This window comes from Syngnathoides biaculeatus, chromosome 8 (genome assembly GCF_019802595.1).
Source record: "Syngnathoides biaculeatus isolate LvHL_M chromosome 8, ASM1980259v1, whole genome shotgun sequence".
Taxonomy (NCBI): Eukaryota; Metazoa; Chordata; class Actinopteri; order Syngnathiformes; family Syngnathidae; genus Syngnathoides; species Syngnathoides biaculeatus.
This window is the reverse complement of record NC_084647.1, coordinates 4,211,229-4,224,248: the sequence shown is the minus strand read 5'-3', so window position 1 is coordinate 4,224,248 and position 13,020 is coordinate 4,211,229. Positions and strand designations below refer to the sequence as shown.

The following is a 13,020-nucleotide window of genomic DNA, read 5'->3' as shown; positions in this document are numbered from 1 at the left end:
GTATTGGGGCTTCAACCGGGACCATGTGCCTTGGTCAGATGAGACCAAGATTGAGCTTTTTGGCAACAAACACTCTAAGTGGGTCTGGCGTGCCACGAAAGATGCGCATGCTGAAAAGCACCTCATACCCACTGTGAAGTATGGGGGTGGGTCAATGTTGCTGTGGGGCTGTTTCTCTTTCAAAGGCCCTGGGAACCTTGTTAGGGTGGATGACATCATGAATGCTTTGAAATACCAGGACAATTTTAAATCAAAATCTGTTGCCTTCTGCCCGAAAGCTGAAGATGGGTCCTCACTGGGTCTTTCAGCAAGACAATGACCCTAAACATATGGCCAAATCTACACAGAAATGGTTCACTAGACACAAAATCAAGCTCCTCCCATGGCCATCTCAGTTCCCAGACCTCAACCCCATTGAAAACCTGTGGGGTGAGCTGAAGAGGAGAGGACCCAGGTCTGTGGATGATCTAGAGAGATTCTGTAAAGAGGAATGGCTGAAGATCTCTCTGTCTTTTCCCATCTTGTGAAACATCATAGGAGAAGATTTGGTACTGTTTTGTTGGCAAAAGGGGGTTGTACAAAGTATTAACACCAGGGGTGCTAATAATTGTGACACACATTATTTGATGTCAAATAATTATTTCTTTATGTGGGATTTTTTTCCCCACTGAATAAATGCACTTGTATTTAAGATCGGATTTTTCTTTTTTTTTCCATTAATGTACCATATTATTTAGAAAACCAAAAAAAACTATTAGAAGCTAAAAAACAAATTTTAACTAGGGGTGCCAATAGAATACAGAAGTCAGAATTCGAGCTGATAGACAGGTGTTCAAATATTTATTTGCAGCTGTACCACACAAATAAATTGTAAAAAATCATACATTGTGATTTCTGATTTTTCTTTTTAGATTATCTCTCTCACAGTGGAGATGTAGGTACATACATTCATACCATGAAAATTTCAGACCCTTATGATAAAAATTTCAGACCCCTCCATGATTTCTGAGTGGGAGAACTTGCAATATAGCAGAGTGTTCAAATACTTATTTTCTTCACTGTATGTTTCCTAATCCGATGTCAAGATTTTTCAGAAATGAACAGAAAAAGAAAAAAAGTTCCCTACAAAAAGTGAAATCTGGAGGTTTGCTGCCACTCAGCCAAACGTACTCCAGCATGATCTGGAATTTAACTTCACAACATACCAGTAAGATCGGCTTTAAGGGACGTCCATGTATGTTTTATTTAGAAATGTATTTCCACAGACTTTTAGTCCCAAGTGTTAACACTGAATATGTAGTTACATATTCACAGCGTCGAAACTGGCGATTAACGTAGGTCAGCATGGTTGTTTTGGTAGTATCAAGATGGCCCCAGTCACTTCACTCGATTGTGAGATGTTCTCTCCTTCGAAAAGAGCTTCCATGTCAGAAGGGGTGTTGGGAAAAATCTGAAAATCTGTTGTTCGTCTCCCATAGCAGGTGGCTCAGCGTCGTCTTAATGGGGACTGCCCTAGTCTGTAAATAACGTTGCAGGCAATATGACTACCACTAGGATGACGAGTGAGCCTTCCGCAGCCCAGGATTAAATGACAGGACTTGGTCAATGACCTAAAAAGAGCTGGGACCACCGTTTCCAAGGTGACTGTTGGTAATACACTAAGACGTCATGGTTTGAAATCATGCATGGCAGGGAAGGTTCCCCTGCTTAAACCAGCACATGTCAAGGCCCGTCTTAAGTTTGCCAATGACTATTTGGGTGATACAGAGGAGTCATGGGAGAAAGTTTAATGGTCAGATGAGACCCAAATGGAACATTTCGGTCATAATTCCACTAACCGCGTTTGGAGGACGACGAATGATGAGTTCCATCTCAAGAACACGTCCCTACTATGAACCATAGGGGTCGTAGCATCATGCTTTGGGGTGTTTTTCTGCACATGGGACAGGACGACTTCACTGTATTAAGGAGAAGATGACCGGGGCCACGTATTGTGAGATTTTGGGGAACAGCCTCTTTCCCTCAATCAGAGCATTGCAGATGGGTCGTGGCTGGGTCTTTCAACATGACAATGATTGGAAGCACACAGCCAAGAAAACTAAGGAGTGGCTCCATAAGAAGCATATCAAGGTTGTGGCATGGCCTAGCAAGTCTCCAGACCTACACCCAATAGAAAATCTTTGGAGGGATATGAAAATCTGTGTTTCTCAGCGACAACCGAGAAATCTGTCTGATCTAGAGAAGAGCTGTGTGGAGGAGTGGCCCAAAATCCCTCCTGCAGTGTGTGCAAACCTGGTGAACAACTACAGGAAACGTTTGACCTCTGTCATTGCAAACAAAGGCTGCTGTACCAAATGTTAACATTGTTTTTCTCAGGTGTTCAAATACTCAGTTGTAGCTGTATCATACAAATAAATCGTTGAAAAAAAATCATACATTGTGATTTCTGGATTTTTCATTTTAGATTATCTCTCTCACAGTAGACATGCACCTACGATGAAAGTTTCAGACCCTTCTGTGACTTTTAAGTGGGAGAACTTGCAATATAGCAGGGTGTTCAAATACTTGTTTTCTTTACTGTATAATGTCATCTTATATTGCTATAATACCTATAACTATATTGATTTTATAAACCAAATGGCGGAGAATCTCTGGCACAAAAATCCACAAGTACATTGAATGAATGGGGTGACCACTGCCAGCAGTCTCTCAAATTTCTTCTATCGGTATAGCGGTCAGGGCAGTCTTTTTCCTTTACAATCATCCCGTGTTGTTTGTGGGTCCATTTAAAAAAAAAAAAAATAATAATAATAAAATAATAATAATAATTAAATTAAATAAATAAATACGTCATTATGTCATATGGTACCTCACATATGTGGGTCTAAGCCACTTGGGAAAAAAATCTCAATTATCCAGATCAGTCACATCTGGCCGCATTGTTTGGTGTGCAGTAGGTCTAACATATAAGCATGTGTGGTCGTTTAAAAATATGATATCCAGTACATCTGTTTTCAAAGGACTTTTTTAACAATAAAATTTCTTTATTGTTCTTTTATATTAGGGGCCTCCAAGTTAACAGTAGAAAATACAGGTCCCTCTGTGACAACAGTTGAGAACCATTGAAAATCTTTGTGCTCAATGCTACAAAATAAAACTACAACAGTACCATTACAACAATATGACTACTTTATATTGGCGAAGAAGAAGCAGCTTCCTTCAGACATTACCACAATTTACCAGCAGCTCATTTTATTAGGTCAGATTTGTAACAAGATACTTTCTTTTTCTAATGCGCCACTACATAACGTATGCCTTCAGCAAATTCCATAGCAATCTTGTCCTACCTACATCATCAGAGTCACACAACTCGCACTCAAGATTTTAAGTTGCAAAAAATGTAGAACTGTAAATAGGTCTTTTGTATTTTAAAGTTATGAGCTGGAATATCAGCCCTTTTTTTGACAGTTCAAGGATATTTAAAGAAATGGCATCTGACTAGTCCAGTGTATGGGCAACCGATTTCCAGATTTGGCAAAATGGGTCGAAGCACTTCCTCCCGTTTGTGTTTAATTGTGGAAAGCTGTAATGAATCAATTGTCAGAACTTTAAACAGCTACTTTTTTTAACACAAGGTGTCACTACATAGCCCGGAAGGATTTCAATATTTGTTTACTCTTTTATAGTGTTTTACTTTGGGGTTAAAAAATTAAACCATAGTCATATTCATGACTGTTACAGAAACAGGAAGTCAGCTAACCTGTTTTCCAGGTTTGGTCCTATGAGAGACAGCATATGGCAAATTTACTAGTACTCTATGGTGTAGTGGTACACATGCCTGACTGCAATGTGGGATCAATTCCTACTCCGTGATGATGATGATGATGATGATGATATGTCCCTTTGACTACCTGGTGACCAATTAAGCGTGTAGTCTGTCTTTTGCCTGAAGTTACAGTGTCCTGAAAAAATATTCGCACCCTTCCTGGTTTTTCTTTTTCTTTTACATCACACACAAAGGTTTGGAATGATCAAACCAATTTTAATATCACTCAGAGGTAATCTAAGGAAACACAAAATGCAGTTTTCAAATGACAGTTCAATTTATTAAGGCACAGAAAAATGTGAAAAAGTAAATCCACCTTGAAAATAATGAAGGGTTGTGCAACCCTTGGGAGCAATAACCTAAATCAAGCTTTTGCGATAATTGGCGACGAGTCTTTCATATCGAGACAAGGGGGTGAATACTTTTTCATGGCACTGTATCTGGGTTAGGCTCCACCACTTCTATGACCCATGTGAGGATAAACAGCTCGGAAAATGGGTTGATTGAGCTACAGTCTTATTGTGATTGGAATATATAGTAAATTTAGAGGATGTTACAGTATAATTATGATTAGTGAGTAGAGTCCAGAAGTGATGATAGTTGTGTTCATTTCAAGTATGCCAGCCTGTGCTCCCAGAGGTTTGTCCTTGCTTCTGTTTGTACAGTAATCAGCCATTGATCCTTCAATTATCCAAACTACTTATAGTATCTAGTTTAGGGCGATAGAGGTAGCACGCACCCATATCAGATTACCTTGGGTGAGGAGTGAGTTCCACCCTTTGCTGATCACCAGTTATTCACAATGCTGACACATGAAGATCATCATTTGCGCCCACATTAACACCTACTTTCATTTTGAGCTTTCACCAAGTCATGTTTTTGACCATGGCAGGAAGGTGGAGTATCTCAGGGCATAGGGAGAACCTAGAACAGGCCAATGCTGAGATTCAAAGGCAGTTCTCAACCCAAACCTTCATGCTGTGTGAAAGCAGTGGAAAACAATAATCCACCCTAAAGAAAGACATGATTTTCAGTTTCACTCAGTGTGATTAGTGAGTAATCTGACCAGCCAATATCTGTTGAGTCATTACTATAATTCTGGTCAAACAGGGAAGACTGTGCAAAAGACAGCAATGGAGCCACCAGTGTGCGAGGATGGTCGAACATTCATGGAGGTGATCAATGAAAAGTACAGTCCGGAGAACTTTCCGTGTCGTCGAGGGCTTGGCATGGGGGTAGTGGTGGTGCCCACTGCATGTCCCCAAGGTTCCCCCATGAAAGGTGAGCTGGATAATTTATATCTACCGTAAGTGATAGATCTTTGCATGATGATCCTTCTTACTTCTAATGATGTAATTTTTAAAGTTTTAGGGAGTGAGATTAGTTAATTTCTACCTGTGATTTCTCCATGGAGGCTGATCAATGTAAGATGGTCCCAAAAGGTGTTGCTAAATCGTATTTTTTTATCAATACTCAACATGAAAAAAATGAGACCAATATAACACAAAAGCCTGTTGCGAAAAGGTTTGCATGCAGTGTGAAATGTGAAATGAACAACAAATAGCAAGTCAGTGATTGTCTTAAAATCTTTCCCAAGCACAAAAAAACAAAAACAAGATGAGCATATAAACATTGTTATTTGCATAGATATGATAGTCAAAACCAAAGTTCTGGAATATTTGATCCAAGGTAGAATATACAGACTGAACAGGAAGAGTCCAAGAACTGACTCTTGAGGAACACCATATGCCATTGCTATTTGTTGAGATTGAGCACTTCCAATGGTTACAAAGTACCTCCTTTCTTCCAGGTAGAACCTGTACCATATAAGGACCGTTCCATTTAGTCCTACCCACGTTTCCAACATGTTTTTGCAGTATATTGTGATCTACGATATTAAAACCTACATTGAGATCCAATAAAACCAAAATTGACACCTTTCCTGAGTCAGTATTCAATCTATCATTTGGCACTTTGCTAGAACCAGATTCTATAATGTGATAAGTTTGTAAACATGATTGAAATTTGTCAAAGTCAATTTAAATTCAAGTAATTGCTGAGTTGATTAAAAATAACTCAAGAATCTTGGCTATGAAAGGGAGATTAGCGATAGCTTGCGAACACGGAAGCGTCCAGTGATGTTTTTTGAGAAGAGGCTTGACAGTAGCTAGTTTAGGCGCATTAGGAAACTCACCAGAATGAAGTGAGCAATTATTTATTAATCAGCTAACACTGATTTAATAATAGGTTTGAAAAAGTCAAGTGGTATTGAGTCAAGACAGCTCGTTGATGGTTTCAGCTGCTCAACAGTTTTCTCTGGTTTTTTTTGGTCAACTGTCAAATTCTGACATGGTAATAAAGCTTTCTCTGGGTGGCTTCAGATGTAGTATCATTGTCATTTTGCTGATTTGTGCTGATATTTAAGATGATGGATTGTATTTCTTCACAAAAATAACTCATTATTCAACTCATTACAAACTCATTGCATTTATCAGCTATTACAAGTTTTGGAGCTGTCTGATTTGGGGGGTTTGGGAGCTTGTCAGCCACAGCAAACAGAGTGCGAGTATTGTTAAGGTTCTTCCTGATGATTTCAGAAAAGTGTTGCGGTGTAGCCCTGAGTAACTCTTGGTTAAAATGACGAAGATGCTGTTCTGTAGAGGTCATGGTTAATTTGAAGTTCGGTTTTTCTCCACTTGCGCTCCGATTTCCTTTACTTTGTTTGAGAGCTCTCGACCATCATTGTGCTCCTCCATGGTGTTTTAGGTCACCTCAAGATCGTCTTGGTTTTAACAGGAGCCACACCATTCATGGCATTTGAGATTTTCAAGGTGAAATTGTGGCACAGGTACAGTCTCCATAAATTTAGCGGCAGTAGTCTTTGTTGTTACGTTTATTTATTTATGTTACGTTTATGTACCTTTTCTTCGTCGACAGTGAAGTTGTCTGAACTTTTTGAAGAATCTGTAGTAAAAAAATAAATTAAAATACAAAAATGATCAGAAATAGCCATTTAACCAATAGAATTATTTTCTAAAAACATTATGCAGGGGTGCCAAACACAATTATTTTAATAACTGATTAATCTATTTTTTTATTGTTTGGAATAAAAAAAAGTTTCAGTTTGTTCTAAACTACAATATTATTTCAAATAGACCGTGTCAAAAATCCACTAAAAGATTTATTACAATTCCATTCCCGGCTCAATCTGTAACATCTCAGAAATAAAAGAAAAAAATGTTGATCATTGTTTTCCAAAGTAAAAGTAGGTGTTTACTATGTTCTTATTTTTGATTAAACACAAAGACAGTGTCCTTTCAAGGTGGACTAGAAAAATCTGACAATATTTCTTTTGAAATTTTAAAACAAACAAGGTCTCCAAACAATTTCTCAAAATAGTTGTACAGCATATTGATTTAGTAGTTGATTGTCAATAAAATAATTGTTGAAACTCTAGTGGCAACAAAATGTGCAAGTATAAAGTTGACGCCAGAAGTTTACATGAACTGTGCAAAAACACAGTTCATTTTTTGTCTGTTTCAGATCAGCCAGAATTTATATATATATATAATTTTTTTTTTTAATTCCATAATAATGAGAGCGAGAATCTTGGGAGCTTTTCTCTATTCCCTGATGATTTCTTTTTTTCCCACCATTTCAAACAAGGATGCAGAGTGTTTGAGGTGTGGCCTTAAATGCATCCCTGGTGTGCCGTCAATTACATCACATGTTGTCAGTTAACCTATCAAGAGCTTCCAAAGCCATGACCTCATCATCTGGGCTTCCCCATGTTCTTTAAAGACATTGTGCTTTTTGTGTATGTAAACTCTTGACTTCAAAGAAAATAATATAAAATTCTTTTAAGAAATTCTCTCTCATTTTTGTGGCATTTAACAAAATTAAATAATTTGGGTGATCCTAACTGACCTGAAACAAGAGAGGCATGATCTGATTTGAGTTCAGACAATGAGACAAAAAATTTAAATTTTTTTGGCCCGTTTATGTAAAGTCTAGCTTCAACTGTACATTAAGGATGAAGTGATTCCTCAAGAAATATTGTAAAAGTCTTAGCATAATGGTGTACTCATAAATTAAGACTATTCCAATAGTCAGGATACTCACTGAATGTCTTAAATCTAAAAGCTCACTCGCGTCACAACATTTTTGGAAAGATTGATCAAGATTAAACTTTAAATGATCTGTCATGTAAAGTATTCAAAAAGAATAACAATGCCTTTTATTTTGAACATTTACCCTTTACCCAGGTTATTTATACACATTAAACTGTGTTTGACTGGTTACCAGATACGCCTCACAGTTCTGAGGACCGGATTCAGATCCCGCCCTCTCCTATTTGGAGTTTGCATGATTGTTCTCCTCATGCCTGTGTGGGTTTTTCTGGGTACTCTGGTTTCCTCCCACATCCCCAAACATGCAAGGTTGGTTGATTGAAAACTCTAAATTGCCCATAAGTGTGGATGTGAGTGTGAGTGTTTGTTTCTATGTGGCCTATAATTAGATGGTGACTAGTTCAGGGTGGAGCCCACCTCCCGTCCAAAGATGCTAGGATAGGATCCAGCACGCCCGGGACCCGAGTGGAGTGAGGATAGTTGGTACAGAAAATGGGTGGATGGGTTCTTTATAACAATGGAAATACTAAGGTTGAACACTGTTCCGCTCCATGTGAAGGAATAAGCAACACTAATGAAAAGTGTCCCTCGAATATTTTTCTTTTATTTGATAAAACTTACCATTTACCATGCAATTTTTTTTCTCTCTGTACAATGTTTTCTCTGATTTGGCATAAAATAATTTTCCACTTCCCTTTCAGACCGTCTGAACTTGCCCAGTGTGCTAGTGTTGAATGGATGTGGAATCAGTAGGGCAGGAGACCAGAGTGAAATTGCTGCCTTCTGTGCCCATGTCATGGAACTGGACCTGTCCCATAACAAGCTGCAGGACTGGCATGAGGTGCTGTCTCTGGGTTTGTTGATTTATTCACTTTCAATTTTTCCCGACAATACAGAAATGATCAAAGAAAGGGTGATGTAGTGTGTGTTCTCTTTGTAATTATGGCACATGGCTCCCAGTACCCCATCAGTTAGTTTATTTTCTTGGAACCTTTCTTTATTAGCACACAACATTTCTCAAATCAACATTACATCTTTTCAGATCAGTAAAATTGTGTCAAACATCCCCAATCTGGATTTCCTGAATCTGAGCTCCAACCCGCTAGCAGGGATGACCCTTGAGCTACAGTGTGCTGAAGCCTTTTCTCGGGTCCGACGTCTCGTCCTTAACAACACCCAAGTCTCCTGGGACACTGTGATGATGCTCACCCGTGAGATACCTGAGTAAGGGATACACTAATGCTAATACAGTATTGACGTGACGGATGGTTCTGCTGTCACCACTGTAACGTACGGTGATGCCAACAAATTAAGTGATCGAAGTTGTCTTGCAGGCTTGAAGAATTGTTCCTGTGCCTTAATGAGTACAGTTGCGTGCGAGCCTCCAGTGTGGTCTGCACCAGCCTCCGCCTGCTTCACATCACAGACAACAGCCTACACGACTGGGCCGAAGTCCGCAAGTTTGGATCCATGTTTCCTACCTTAGACACTCTGGTCATGGCTAACAACAATTTAACATCAATACACGACAGCAAGGATATCCTTCAACGACTTTTTGCCAATCTTCGCAGCATCAACCTCCACAACTCAGGTTCATTCTTTGCTTGCTCAAATTATTGCAGTTGCGGGATGAAGTCTGTTTTTTTTTTTTAATAGGGGCAGTGACATAATAAAGAGATCAATTTAATTTGTTCGACTGAAAATTGATATTTTTAACAAAAAAATAAATCAGAAAACCCCTCTTTGAGCCATCACCTTATAATGGTGGACAGTTTTGTGTGTCCGAATGATCCTAGGAGCTAAGTTGACTGGGGCTTCATGCCCTTGGTTGGGTCACCCGTGACAAAAAAGTGAGGGACCAGACAAAATACAGCTTCATAAACCCCTATGATGAATATAAATAATGGATCGAGGTTTCTCTTGGCCGGATGCGGGTCACCGGGCCCCCTTCTGGAGCTAGGCCTGTATGTGGGGCTCGAAGGTGAGCGCCTGGTTGCCGGTGGGGCACCTTTGGAGCTTGGTCTGGCACGGCCTGAAAGGGTAATGTGGGTCCTGCATCTAATGAGCTCATCACCTGTGGGGGGTGGGGTGGGGGAAGAGAAGCGGTTGGACTCTCTTCCACTCTGGAGTTGCACACGGTGTGGGTATACCATTTGCTCCCAGCTCATAGCATGTACATTGGGGTTCACCCCGATGGACAAAAGGGTAGGCTCCCTCTGCCATTGGGTGAGGGTAGTGGTCCTGACTGTTGTTTGTGCCTATGCACTAAGCAACAGTTCAGAGCACCCATCCTTTTTGGAGTCATATTTCTTGCACTGTACGCTGTTTTAATTGTACTTTTTTGTCATATATATATATATATATATTTTTGTTGTTGTCATGTTTGTTTTTATCCCGTTTTAAATGTTTTATCATTTTGTTTTTGAATACTTTTAACCATCTAAAACACATTGAGTTACATCATGTATGAAATGCGCTTTACAAATAATTAGCTTTGCTTTGCTTTACTTGGGGGAACCGCTGGAGAGCACTCCCACTGGGGACTCCATTGTTCTGCTGGGGGACTTCAATGCTCATGTGTGCAATAACAGTCAGACCTGGAAGGGCATTATCGGGAGGGATGCCTTACCCCATCAGAATCTGAGTGGTGTTCTGTTACCAGACTTCTGTGCCCATCATGGGTTGTCCATAACGAAGACCATGATCAGGCATAATGGTATCCAAATGTGTACTTGCCACCAGGACACCCTAGGTAGCAGTTCGATGATCGGTTTTGTGGTTGTGTCAACGGACTTGCGACCACATGTCTTGGAGACTCGAATGAAGAGAGGCACAGAACTGTCAACTGATCGCCACCTGGTGAAGAGTTGGCTCCGATGTTGGGGGATAATTCTGGTCCGACATGGCAGGCCCAAATGTATCGTGAGGGTCTGCTGGGAACAGCTGTCAGAATCCCCTGTCAGAAAGAGTTTCATCTCCCACTTCTGGAAAAACTTTGCTGACGTTCCAGAGGGTGCATTGAGTCCGAGTGGACCATGTTCCGTGCCTTCATTGCTGAGATGGAAGACCGGAGCTGTGGCCGTAAGGTGGTCGGTGCCTTGTGGCAGCATTCCCTGTACCGGTTGGTGGACAGCAACGATGAGGCATCCCGTCAGGCTGGAAAAAGAATACTATCGGGCCTTTTTGGCATGTGGGTGTCCTGAGGCGGCTGATGGATACCGGTTGGCCAAGGGGAATGCAGCTTAGGTGGTTGCTGAAACAAAAACAAGGCCATGGGAAGAGTTTGGTGAGACCATGGAGAAAGACTTCCAGACAGTTTCAAGGAAATTCTGGTCCAACCATCCAGTGTCTCAGGAGGGGGAAGCAGCGCACAGTCAACTCTGTATAGAGCTTGTACACCTACATCATAAAATCACATGACTTTTGTTTACGTCACCATATTGCTGGTCAAACAAAGCATTGTTGCATGATAATCCGTTGAGACAAAATGAAAATGTCATTTTAGCACGATACCCAGACTTTTGTCCAATACCATGAAACATTTAGAAGGTAATGATAATCGAAGAAGGCACTTAGGAAAATTAGAGACACTTGGCATAAAGGATCCATATTTAATGCCGAAGTCGATGTTTTTGCCGATAAGAAATTTGACTGTTAATTCGCTTCCACTTGTCCTGGACAACTGAATATACACATGAATGTGGTGAAAAGGTCGTCAAGATTTACACAGAAGAGTTTGACAGCGTGTTAAAGTCTGGACGCATACAAATACTTTGTTGCTGGATCTGTTCTCATTCAAGAATAAATCCCACATAGTGATGGACCCACTCATATTTTGTCAAGACAAATACCAATATTTAAATGAATGACCCCTGGTTTTACACAAACTTACATTCATTAATTATGACTGGGAAAAAATTGTTGGGCAGGGAGTTCCGGTTCAGCGACTCCCGAGCAGCCTTGTTTGACTGGCAACCCATCGATCTTTTCAGTTGCCTTTCTATAGAATGATCTCTTTGAAGGACTGTGTCATCTATTGTGACAACCAAAAGCACAACAGGTCTCGGGCAATTAGAAAAATCTGCTACGGTCCAACGACTTCCGCACTGCTGAGCAGCTAGGTTTGACTGGCAATATGGCGCTGTGTAAACTGTGACGTCACGTGCACAAACTCTATAGTGAGGCTGGCGCACTGCTGACCTCGACTCGGGACATTATGACTCGGTGGGGAGAATACGTTGAAGACTTCCTCAATTCCACCGACACCCCTTCCCAAGATGAAGCAGAGTTTGGGTTTTCTGAGGCAGCATCTCCTATCTCTGGAGTTGAGTTCACCAAGGTGGTTAAAAAGCTCCTCAGTCATAAGGCCCTGGGGATCGATAAGATTCACCTTCCTAAAAGCTATGTGTATGTTTTGGGCCTGTCCTGGTTGACATGCTTCTGCAACAATGCATGGATATTGGTGGAAGTGCCTCTCGATTGGCAGACTGGGGTGGTGGTCCCCATTTTTAAGCAGAGTGACTGGAGCGTGTTTTCAAACTACAGGATAATCACACTCCTCAGGTCTATTCAGGGGTGCTGGAGAGGAAGTTGAATCTCAGATTCTGGAGGAGCAATGTGTTCTCCGTCCTGGTCGTGGAACAGTGGACCAGCTCAACACCCTCTGCAGGGTCCTTGAGGGTGCATGGGAATTCGCCCGACCAGTCTAAATGTGTTTTGTGGACTTTGAACCCGTCCCTTAGGGAGTCCTGTGGGGGATGCTTCAGGGGTATGGGGTACCAAACCCTGTCATACAAACTGTTCGGTCCCTGTCAGAGTTTGGCCCACATTGCCGGCAGTAAATCGGACTCAAATCTTGTGAGAGTTGGACACTGTCAAGGCTCCTCTTTTTCACCGATTCTGTTCATAATTTTTATGGACAGAACTTTTAGACGCAGCCAAGACATTGAGGAGGTCCGAATTGGTGACCCCACTTTTGCATCTCTACTTTTTGCAGATGATGTGGTTCTGTTGGCTTCATCATGTTGTGATCTCCAACTCTCACTGGAGCGATTCACAGCTATG

The 13,020-nt window shown here is 40.9% G+C and overlaps 1 protein-coding gene across 7 annotated transcripts in view; it reads left to right on the top strand.

The window, feature by feature from the left end:
• Positions 1-13,020, top strand: part of LOC133505047 (tubulin-specific chaperone cofactor E-like protein) — a 42,989-nt gene that overhangs the window by 7,703 nt on the left and 22,266 nt on the right. For 6 of the 7 annotated variants that reach the window (XR_009796139.1, XR_009796138.1, XR_009796137.1 and 3 more), the window contains exons 3-6: positions 4,937-5,107; positions 8,658-8,797; positions 8,999-9,180; positions 9,291-9,547. Coding sequence is in view for 2 of the 7 variants with exons in the window: in XM_061827918.1 (XP_061683902.1) it covers positions 4,960-5,107; positions 8,658-8,797; positions 8,999-9,180; positions 9,291-9,547 (727 nt within the window). In the remaining 5 variants the exon portion in view is untranslated. Of the gene's footprint in view, positions 1-4,936; positions 5,108-8,657; positions 8,811-8,998; positions 9,181-9,290; positions 9,548-13,020 lie in introns of those variants that run through there. The other variant, XM_061827920.1, reaches the window with a different exon arrangement.